This window comes from Triplophysa dalaica, chromosome 13, assembly GCF_015846415.1.
Source record: "Triplophysa dalaica isolate WHDGS20190420 chromosome 13, ASM1584641v1, whole genome shotgun sequence".
NCBI lineage: Eukaryota > Metazoa > Chordata > Actinopteri > Cypriniformes > Nemacheilidae > Triplophysa > Triplophysa dalaica.
This window is the reverse complement of record NC_079554.1, coordinates 1457903-1470068: the sequence shown is the minus strand read 5'-3', so window position 1 is coordinate 1470068 and position 12166 is coordinate 1457903. Positions and strand designations below refer to the sequence as shown.

The window sequence follows — 12166 nt, the reverse complement described above, 5'->3', positions numbered from 1 at the left end:
CCACCCCAAACATCCTAGCAACTGCATAGCAACACCCTGAAAAATAAATAATCACTATTACTCTCCTCAATGATTTATTTAATTAAACAATACAAAATGAGCGATACAAAATTTCTCCACAGATACTGATAGCTGATTATTCAGAGTGATATCTGCTGATACAGGTTCTGAAGATGAAATGGATGTTATTTATTCATATAAGGACTATAAATATTGAACATCAAACTGGTGATGTCTCTTAACATTTTCTATACACAGAGCACAAATTCATCGCATTTTTCGCTCCTCTTTTTGATTGACAGGATATATCGGCTCTGATCATCTGATTTTAAACCATTAGCTGTGGAAAATTGCTTTTATTTCAGTGCATCTTTACTAACAATATTTGATCATGAAGCAGATATTTGTGTCCAGTTGCTTGTGTGGTAATCTTGGGAGCATGTACAGCTACTGGTTGTTATCATAAAATCCCTTCAGGGCGACACAGGAGGTCCTGATCACCTGTGGGGTTTATTTAGTGATAATAACCGGCTGACTGGTTATTATCCTTTACTCAAAGTCTTGATTGAGTTTCCATTACAGAAGTGAGTCTAGAGGAGCTATTTAACAGACAGAAGGACCTTCAGTCAGCATTTAATGCAGGAAATCTCTCTCTCTCTCTCTCTCTCTCTCTCTCTCTCTCTCTCTCTCTCTCTTTCTCTCTCTCTCTCTCTCTCTCTCTCTCTCTTCTCTCTCTCTCTCACTCTCCTCTCTCTCCACTCTCCTCTCTCTCTGTCTCTCAAGATTCAAGATTCAAAGGAGCTTTATTGGCATGATAAAAGAAAATTTACATTGCCAAAGCACAAGATTAAATATAAACATGCAGAAATACAGATTAAGATCAAAAATAAGATAGAATAAAATTAAAAGTCTATAAGTAAAAATCTATATATATATACATCTCAATATAATCTCTCTCTGTCTCTCTCTCTCTCTCTCTCTCTCTCTCTCTCTCTCTCTCTCTCTCTCTCTCTCTCTCTCTCTCTCTCTCTCTCTCTCTCTCTCTCTCTCTCTCTCTCTCTCTCTCTCTCTCTCTCTCTCTCTCTCTCTCTCTCTCTCTCTCTCTCTCTTTCTCTCTCTCTCTCTCTCTCTCTCTCTCTCTCTCTCTCTGTCTCTCTCTCTCTCTCTCTCTCTCTCTCTTTCTCTCTCTCTCTCTCTCTCTCTCTCTCTCTCTCTCTCTCTCTTTCTCTCTCTCTCTCTCTCTCTCTCTCTCTCCACTCTCCTCTCTCTCTCTCGCTCTCGCTCTCTCTCTTTCTCTCTCTCTCTCTCTCTCTCTCTCTCTCTCTCCACTCTCCTCTCTCTCTCTCTCTCTCTCTCTCTCTCTCGCTCTCTCTCTCTCTTTCTCTCTCTCTCTCTCTCTCTCTCTCTCTCTCTCTCACTCTCCACTCTCCTCTCTCTCTCTCTCTCTCTCTCGCTCCCTCTCTTTCTCTCTCTCTCTCTCTCCACTCTCCTCTCTCTCTCTCTCTCGCTCCCTCTCTTTCTCTCTCTCTCTCTCTCCACTCTCCTCTCTCTCTCTCTCTCTCTCTCTCGCTCCCTCTCTTTCTCTCTCTCTCTCTCTCTCTCTCTCCACTCTCCTCTCTCTCTCTCTCTCTCTCTCTCTCTCGCTCCCTCTCTTTCTCTCTCTCTCTCTCTCTCTCTCTCACTCTCTCTCTCTCTCTCTCTCTCTCTCTCTCTCCACTCTCCTCTCTCTCTCTCTCTCTCTCTCTCTCGCTCCCTCTCTCCACTCTCCTCTCTCTCTCTCTCTCTCTCTCTCTCTCGCTCCCTCTCTCCACTCTCCTCTCTCTTTCTCTCTCTCTCGCTCTCTCTCTCCACTCTCTCCACTCACCCCTCTCTCTCTCTCTCCTGTGTCTCAGTTCAGAGCATTAGGCCCGTCTTACATTCATCTGTCCGCTGAGATCAGCACTGATTTGTGTTCACTTGTGTTACTTCATGTGATTCCATCGCAGATATCGTTCACAGATCGCTTGAAATCTTATTTTGTTATCTGAGCCGCAGCCTTAGATAGACGTTAAGTGACGAGGTCAACCTTCGATTTAGTTGTGACGTCACTCGCCGGTCCCATAGGAGCCATAGGATACGAGGCCCGAGAGTGCTATGTGATGATGTTGCCATGGAGACGGCCGCTGCGGTCGTGATGGAGAGAAAGCGAGGTGGATTATTTCCAGTGCTTATCGCAGCCGCTCTGATGCACGCGTGCACACCATCACCACGTCTGTTCCTCCAACACTTTAGTGCTTGAAGACAAATCAAATTGTCCTTGTGCTTTGAATTGAGAGTTCGATGAGACTTATTTATTATTTATTTATATTGATGATGGTGTGGTTAAGATCAAGAAAATATTCTATCCGGCGTGCTCTGACAACAGTGTGTCGTCGTTCATATTCAGACATCATAACACATTTACACTGACAGGTCATTTGTCTTTCTACGCTAAAAGGGGAAATGTTGCGTGAAGTGACACTATTTCAGCTCTTCGCTAAATATTTGATTTGATGTTTATACACCATGATTGATTTATAGACCAATGAGATTCCACTGTGGGCGTGGCTACCCAAACACAGAGAAACAGAATCTTCAACAAAGCTTCTAGTAAATCAGGGGATTGTTTGCCCAAAAATGAAAATTCGGTCACCATTTACTCACCTCCTAGTTGTTCCGGTGAACACAAACTGAGATATTTAAAAGTCACATACATCCATAGTAAGGTACTCAGTGGTGCTTTTCCATATTCCCCAAGATATCTTATTTTGTGGTCAACAGAAAAATCATTTCTTTACAGTTTTAGATCCACTTGAGGGTGAATACATTTTCGTTTCTGGGTGAATTTTCCCTTTAAGAACGACTTCAAGACCATTTTTGGTTTTGCTTTCAAACTAATATGACTCACAACCACAACTGCAAAGATGTCTCTTAATTGCTGTGCATTGTTTGATTTATTTGCTAACAGCATCAAATACAATCGATTTTTGTATTTTTGTTTACAATTATTATGTTTTTTATGAATAGGAGCATGATTGCAAATATTTTTGTTTTAGGTGACTAACATTTCAGCAATGTCGAATATCAGCTCTTTAGGATTTGCATTTGTTTTTTGTTTTGCAATTACAATTTTAGTTTATTATGACTTTTTTAGCGTTGAGTTTATGTGGATCTTTCAGATGAATTTGAGATATTCTGGTCTGGTCTGGTCTGGTCTGGGTCTCCGTACACTCTGCCTTCACTGCAATTGAAGATACATTTATTTGAGAGAAAGTTTCTGTGTGATATTTATGTGCGTGTAGACATAAGTAATCAGTTGTTTGTGTTTAATGTTGTTTTTCAGGGTCAACCAGTGGGTCAGTGTGACTTCAACAGACGTCTGCTGTGTATGGAGAAAGAGATCATCTCTCCTCGCTTTGAGAAGATGAAGATAGGCCAGATCGACAAAGCCAAGGAGCCCTTCAGCGTCAGAAATAAGCACTTCTTCGACATTCATGCCACACGCAAGGTATTTATTCTGAATCCCAGCAGATGTTTGTGAGCGTGTGAAAGACAAGCTGCTGACATTCTGTCTTCAGCCTTTGTGCCCAAATGTGTTGTGGTTATTTGGCACTTTTTGTAAAATGGTATTTAAAGCTTTATAAGCAGAAATCCTGTTGCGTTTCTTTAACTCTGTTGGTGGAGTGTTGTGTTTGGAGCCCAAAGGTTGTGGGTTTGAGTCCCGGGGAACAGAAATTCTGATTAAAAGTGTGGTTTGAAAGCACTGGAAGGGGTCAAGTGTCAACCAAATTTAAAAGTGAGAAGGTAAATCCCATTTTCGTGAAAACCAAAGACATCTTAAATATTCAGTCTGGTATTGAAAGTACATCAGATGTCTGTGAAACACCCAGACGCATCATGTTTACAGTCACAACCTTGTGTTTGGAATTTACTGTACCGTCTAATTAAGAAATTGTCTCACATCAGGACAGGACGAGAAAGAAAATAACATTTTTCTATTTAGCTTCATCTAGGCAAAATTTTGAAGGTGAATCTTTTTTGCCCGTTTTTCCATACGTTGTTTAATACATTTGTCTGACAAAGATTAGAAGATTTGGTAAAAGGGCTGCAACGATAATAAACCTGAGATAAAGGATTTTAAGATTCAGAACAGAATTTAATAGTATCTGTATCATAGACTGGTTGTTCCAGATTAACCTCTCAGGCATTATTTGTCAAGTCTCGTGGATTTGTGAGTCAGTAAAACTGTTTTGTGATGTGTATATTCACTGTAGAAGTACTATTGAAAGTACTCTCTCCTCTCACTCTCACTCTCTCTCTCTCTCTCTCTCTCTCTCTCTCTCTCTCTCTCTCTCTCTCCTCTCCTCTCACTCTCACTCTCACTCACTCTCTCTCTCTCTCTCTCTCTGTCTCTCCTCTCTCTCTCTCTCTCTCTCTCTCTCTCTCTCACTCACTCACTCACTCACTCCCTCTCTCTCTCTCTCTCTCCTCTCTCTCTCTGTCTCTCTCTGTCTCTATCTCTCTCTCTCTCTCCTCTCACTCTCTCTCTCTCTCTCTCTCTCTCTCTCTCTCTCTCTGTCTCTCTCACTCACTCACTCACTCTCTCTGTCTCTCCCTCTCTCTCTCTCTCTCTGTCTCTCTCTCTCTCTCTCTCTCTCTCTGTCTCTCTCTCTCCTCTCACTCACTCTCTCTCTCTCTCTCTCTGTCTCTCTCCTCTCACTCTCTCTCTCTCTCTCTCTCCTCTCACTCACTCTCTCTCTCCTCTCACTCTCTGTCTCTCTCTCTGTCTCTCTCTCTCTCTGTCTCTCTCTCTCACTCTCTCTCTCTCTCTCTCCTCTCACTCACTCTCTCTCTCCTCTCACTCTCTGTCTCTCTCTCTGTCTCTCTCTCTCTCTCTCTCTCTCTCTCTCTCTGTCTCTCTCTCTCTCCTCTCACTCACTCTCTCTCTCTCTCTCTCTGTCTCTCTCCTCTCACTCTCTCTCTCTCTCTCTCTCCTCTCACTCACTCTCTCTCTCCTCTCACTCTCTGTCTCTCTCTCTGTCTCTCTCTCTCTCTGTCTCTCTCTCTCACTCTCTCTCTCTCTCTCTCCTCTCACTCACTCTCTCTCTCCTCTCACTCTCTGTCTCTCTCTCTGTCTCTCTCTCTCTCTCTCTCTCTCTCTGTCTCTCTCTCTCTCCTCTCACTCTCTCTCTCTCTCTCTCTGTCTCTCTCTCTCCTCTCACTCACTCTCTCTCTCTCTCTCTCTGTCTCTCTCCTCTCACTCTCTCTCTCTCTCTCTCTCCTCTCACTCACTCTCTCTCTCCTCTCACTCTCTGTCTCTCTCTCTGTCTCTCTCTCTCTCTGTCTCTCTCTCTCTCTCTCTCTCTCTCTCTCTCTCTCTCTCTCTCTCTCTCTCTCTCTCTCTCTCTCTGTCTCTCTCTCTCCTCTCACTCACTCTCTCTCTCTCTCTCTCTCTCTCTGTCTCTCTCTCTCCTCTCACTCTCTCTCTCTCTCTCTCTCCTCTCACTCACTCTCTCTCTCCTCTCACTCTCTCTTTCTCCTCTCTTTTTCTTTCTCTCTCTAGTTATTGCTCTAAACAGTTGAAACTCTAAAAAAAACGATTTATTCCATGTAATGCACGGTGATCTGAATCATTGAGTTGTCAGATACATATTTTCTTTAAACTCCTTACACAAAACTTGTTGTATTTTGGTCTTGCTTTTCCAAATAAAAAAAACCTGCTTGTGAGGTAAGAAATAAATCTTGTTTTCCCTTCTTGTTGACACACGTTAATATTTCCTACAGTTTTAAACATAAACTCAGTCGTTTGTTTAGAATTTTGAACTTCAAATAAGATAAAAATGCTAGATAAGAATTCTATTCAAGAATAATTAATTTGTGAAGTACACAATTCGCGATTGTTGCAGTTTCATATATAAAACGTTAGTGCTTTATATTGATGACAATATGTTAAAAATATATCCCACAGACATAAGTAATGAAACCCAGTAGCTTATTATTTCTCTTACAAAAGCCCTTACAGTTCAATGGCAATATCAGGAACATTAGCCTATGAGCTGTGCTTTCTCTGCCGCGTGTCTGCAGGGAGAAGTGGGATCATTTTCCACGAAATGAACGCGCTCAAGGATTTCCCAGAAATTTCCCACAAGGGCGGATTTAGAGCACGTCTCGCTTGGTTCTCTGTTTATTGTTCACCATCATGAATAAGTCGATTTCCTCCGGTCAGCTTTGCGTCTCGATCTTAGGGCCCGCGTGCTGGATATCTGTGTATCTAGGCTTTGTCTCATTTGGGGGCTCCGAGTCTTTTATGATGAAGTCATAAAGACATGCTCTTGAGAACTGAGAGAGCGTCATTGTTGTGTTCTCCAGACGTCTGATGTGCAGACGGGAAATGGACACACGGATGAGTGGAAACGATTCTCTCTACTGTAGTCACCATCAAAGACCTTTTGTCTGGAGAGTTCACATACTTGCACGCATGTATCAGATATGAAGCCTCGTCGGTGATGTCACTTCCTGTTATCATCCTTCTCTCGAAAACACTTCGGCACGTGGAGTGTTTTAATATCTTCTCATTAAGACTTCTTATTCATTTAAGCTGCTTTTCTAATGAAATAATTTAGTTTGTGTTTGTTGATTGCAGCCTCTCACAGATGCACACTTCAACTAACAAATGTGCACACTGCTTATACACAAATGCATCCAAAAATATAGAGTGTGCACAAATGGGTACGCTGCTGTGTAAGAGGCACTTCAAGGATACTTGAATAGACTACAAATTCAAGATTACTCAAATTTGTACGCTTTAATATGTGCAGAGCTAAAGGACCTCTCTGCAGTTTGTAAATGTTTTGTACACTTGCATGAGTTTGTTTATTGATTTTGTGTGTTTGTGTAAGGTTCACGTACTGTGATGGTTCTAAATGGAAAAATGTATTCATATTACAGGAACATTTCACCCAAAAATGAAGATTCTGTCATCATTTATGCAACTTCAAGTTGTTCCAAATCTGCATAAATGTTTTTGTTCTGATGAACACAGAGAAAGATATTTGGAAGAATGCTCATAACCAAATAGATCTCAACACCCATTGCCTCCAATAGTAGAAAAAAAATTCTTTATCATTTTTTGTTCCGTGAAAGTTTATATGCCCCTTAAGCCTTATTTATATTTGTTTACAATGCGATTTAATGCAAAGAGCAGCGAGAGTCGCGTAACGAAGGTTTTTCGGACCTGGGATCACACCAAGCAGGTTTCGCTCAGCGTTTTGATACTGATTTAAGAAGGGGGCAATTATTGCCGTTAGAACCCCTGCCACAAGCATTAAGCAGTGATCTTATCCACTTCTTCCATTTCACGTCTGACAGTCGCGATCTGTTTGCTAGTTGAGCTAGTGGCATGAGCCGTGCAGCGAAACAACCAATCAGAGCAGAGCTCAACATTAATATTCATGACCCACCAAAATAAGGTAATAACAGACTTTTTCATTCTAGGGACAAATCTTATGGTTGTTAATGGACATGTTAAACCGTTTCTGGATCATTTTTGCTCTTAATAAAGCAACATAACGTCCATGTAGCTATCAGAGAACAATTTAACATATTGTTTCAATGAAGTCTTTGGCATCTTTAACCTCAGATGAGACAATAGCGTTGTCTGCTTCTAAACGCAGTTTAAACTTGAAATTACTTTTATCAAAACTATTAACATAAAAATACACAGCGCTTCAATAAACTTGATCGCTTACCAGCCTTTAAAACACGGCTGTGTGTACCTGCGGCGCTCGTGCAGCACTTCAAAGATGCAAGTGTGTTTCTGTGCAGACACTGTTAACAAACTTTCAGTTCAACATTTATGTGCTTGTTTATCTCAACAAAAACATTGTTAACTATATAAACATCATGATGATCATATACCGACCTAAGTGTTTATTTATGGTTGTTATAGCATTATGTGCAACATGCTTTAGGCATTATTGACGGGTTTTTCATTCGATCTGCGTGAACTGTTACAATATCTAAATGATAAAAAACTTTTCTTCAACTTTGTTTTAAAAAACGATAAACTTATTTTAAAACTCACATTTTTTACAACATATTACTGAAAATTTGTTATGCTGTGCCTTTTGTATTGCAGTTAGTTTATATAGCAAGAATACTGGCTAATTTTAACTTCTCAGCATTCTGGTATATTTTTTCATTAAGGCTGTGTAAATTTGTACCGAACAAACCTGAACAACTTGCTTGTATTAGTTTTCATATGTCATTTTATATTTATATTACAGTGCCCTCCACTATTATTGGCACTCGTGGTAAATATGAGCACAGAATGCTGTAAAAATAAATCTACATTGTTTCTCTTTTTGATCTTTAATAAAGAAACATCTACAAAATCCCAACATTTCATTCAAGTCAGATGGAAGGAATATCCCATTGTGGGGAAAAAAAATCTTCTTTAATATTCACCCTGGTCACAATTATTATCACACCTAAACATTCTCATGAGTAAATATCTCCCAAGTATATTCCCATTGATATTTACAATCTCTGAACACTCCGAGGTGTCTAGAAACATGATGTTGTCCAGTTATGATTTCTTCTTTCACAGGAGATTAATCATTAATAACACAAAGCCCAAACCCCCTCAATCATTCATCACAAAAGATAAAACCAAAGAATATAGTTATAATGTGCGGCAAAAGATTGTTGAGCTTTACAAAATAGAAACATGATTTAAAAGGAAATGGTTGAAACAATGAAAACTCTGATTTCCAACATCAGTGCAATGATCAAGAAGTTTTAATGGATTGGAGATGTTGTAAATCAGCTTGAAACAGAATGTGTGTCTCTATTGTCTCAATGCATATCGAGGAGAATCATTTGAGTGGCCAAAGACTCTTCACAGATCACAGATGGAGAATTGCAGTAATCAGTTGAATTTTAGTGTCAGAAAGCATTTAATAAAACTAAAGGAAAACTGCACCTCCATCAGCACAAGTTGTTTGGGACACTGTTCAAGAAAAACATCATCTGTGCTCATGCAAAAACAAACTCCTCCATATTAATCTTGTATTAAGCTTTCCTGTAGCTTAGTGGTAAGAGCATTGCGTTAACAACGCAAGGTTGTGGGTTCGATCCCAGGGGATTGCAAATACCTATGTAAAATGTATAGGATTAAGCAATGTAAGTCACTTTGGATAAAAGCGTCTGCCAAATGTCTAAAATGTAAAATGTAAATGTAATCTGCCAAACTGGAACTTCAAGAAGGACTGCATGGGGTCCATGAGCACATAAAAATAACGCTGCTTTTTCGGCAGCATTAACACAAGATAGGTTTGGTGCACACAGTGATAAGAAGTGCCTCATGTCCTCAGTTAAATATGTCACCAGATCTTTATTGTTGTGAACCTTCTTTTATACCAGAGGTCCTGGACATCTCCTTAAGATACATGACATCCTGTTTTATATCAAATACCAACAGATAAATCTAAACCTGACTTGCTCTTATAGAAATTTTATAATGAGTCGTGAACGTGGTTAGATCATCCATAAGCACATTGGTTCAAAACAAATATCCAACTCAACAAAAATGACACGCTGAACACAAATCCTACCAAAGCCGTCCCTGATCTGAACACTATAGAAAATGAGTGGGATGATCTTAAGATAAGAGTGCACCAACATTTGAGATTCTGTATGAAGAAATGGACACGTGACTTGCCACATATTCTCAAACCTCTTCCGACATAAAAGAAAAGACTCCGAGCTGTTTTTAATGCAAAAGGAGACATTGCAGAATGTTTTGAATACAAGGGTGCCAATAATTGTGACCAGGATGTGTAACACTTTTCTTGAAGCATATATGTAAAATGCATTATAATTCTTCATGATGTGTGTTGTAATGCATTATATTTAGTTGTAAAGAAGTATAACCGATTTAAAATGTATAGTGTAACAATGAATTGCTAAGTGTTTTAATGTTTTAACTGTAATAACAATTGTTTATAAAACATTACAATGCATTAAAAGGTGCATTACAATGCTCTAGAACTACTTTAATAATGAATAACTGAATAACTGACTGAATAAAGGAAGGCAGTAAAAATAACAAATTGCGCTATTTAGCCACCCAAAGAGCTAAAAGATTAGGTCAGAATGACAATAATAATAAAAAAACAAATGAATAAATAGACTAAATAAGAATAATGGAAGTGAAAGTGTCCAAAAAGTGACCTTTTTGCCTTTTATTGCTAGTATTTCCCATCATGGAAAAATAGACTCTCTTTCTTCAGTGGAACACAAAAGAAGATATTTTGAGAAATGTCTCAGTGGTTTTGTTCATACAATGAAAGTCAATATGAGTTCAGTGTTGTTTGATCAACGTTCTTCATAATATATTCTGTTGTGTTCAGATGAAGAAAGTCAAACAGGTTTGAAAATCAGGTTTTTTGTTATCTCTCCACATGTGCCATCATATGTGCGTTCACAACCTGTTTTTCAGTATTTAAAACATATTTGTGCATGTCGCAGTGAACATTAACTGGAGTTAATGATGTCATTAATTGTTAATGTGCCAATTTCCGGGGTCAGATTCGACAGGCCATGTTTATCTGACGTGGTTGTGAATGTAGCAGATCCTCCTCAGAGCTTTGACTTGATTCAGGTATGAAGGATGATGTTTGCAGGCGACTGCCTAACTGACTGGAATTTTAATACACTCTCTGAGAGCGTGTGTGTAGAGCGGAGCAGACGCCGGCTTGTGTTTCTGACAGATTAAATGAGGAAATAATGCTTCGTGAAACGAAGGGGTCGTGCTTCATTAGAGTGCTGGCTCCACGTAACTCTGGATTCCCTGTTGATATCAGATCGGCTGAGGTCAGTTTAACGTTAATAAAAAGTCATTAAAGTTTTTTCTATTTTCAATTTAGCACGATATCAGACAGGAAGACCTTGTATGTTGTGTTCTTCTTTCCTTGGAGAGTTTTGCACCCATCGTTCGCCGCAGAGATCCGTCTCAAGGTCTCATAAAACATTCATTAGAAGAGAATTCATTTATGACGGCAGGAAAACATTCAGATGGAGAACTCATGCTAACTCAATTTCACTGTTTACTTTGGCTTGTTTGAGTTGTGCATTTTAGAGGTTTTGTACACCTGCATCCATAAATATTTAGATTCAGTTTTTACTCGCTGAAGAACATCCTGCCTCGTGTTGATTTGCAAAACTTTCTTGTCTAAATTGCAAACAGCTGCATCCCAGGTTGAATATTATCCGTCTAAAATGATATGCCAGTGTGTTGCAAACTATAACATGGTGAAAGTAAGTGCTCAGAACTCCTTGTGATTTGGGAGAGGAGTTTGTCAGTTGTTTCTTTGAACTTTTTTAGTCTAAAGAACAATGAATTTGTAGCCACAACAACGAATTGCAAGGTAATGAACTGAACTAGACACTGAAGAGTATGGATCCACGATAAGTTATCGGCCCTATCAGTATCATCCTATAAATGGTTTGTTTTAATGTTATCAGTAACAGTCCAATAATGAAATCTGGCCGATATGTTAAAGATGATCAATTCGGAATGATTTATTTTGCTTGAAACACTTCAGGTATCAAGTTGCTCATATTTTAAATCCAGTACAGTATTATCTTTCTGTCGTGATCACTTAAGCCGTGTGTCCACCGAGGCGTTTATGCCTGCGGCCAACGTGTTTTTTCAATTGTTTTCAACGGTAACGCCGCGCTTTAATAAAAAGCCATCAGTTGGTACTATGCGTTTTTCCCATGATCGGAGTTCGACCGAGGGTCCTGAGTTGAAAATGCTCAACTTTGAGAAGAACACTGCACCTGCAGTGAGTGTTTTCAGCCGCGTAAATGCGCCTGCCAATTTATTGAGTTTCGGTCGTGTGATCAGAACAGTTTGTCATTGGTCGTGTGATCAGAACAGTTTGTCATTGGTCGTGTGTTAGGAACAGTTTGTGATTGGTCGTGTGATAAGAACAGTTTGTCATTGGTCGTGTGATCAGAACAGTTTGTGATTGGTCGTGTGATCAGAACAGTTTGTGTTTGGTCGTGTGATCAGAACAGTTTGTGAATGGTCGTGTGATCAGAACAGTTTGTCATTGGTCGTGTGATCAGAACAGTTTGTGAT

General features: G+C 39.6%; 1 protein-coding gene across 1 annotated transcript in view; it reads left to right on the top strand.

Moving 5' to 3' along the window:
* Positions 1–12166, top strand: part of rngtt (RNA guanylyltransferase and 5'-phosphatase) — a 90402-nt gene that overhangs the window by 38036 nt on the left and 40200 nt on the right. Inside the window, exon 11 of the mRNA XM_056763602.1 lies at positions 3362–3526. Within this exon, the coding sequence (XP_056619580.1) occupies positions 3362–3526 (165 nt within the window). The remainder of the gene's footprint in view (positions 1–3361; positions 3527–12166) is intronic.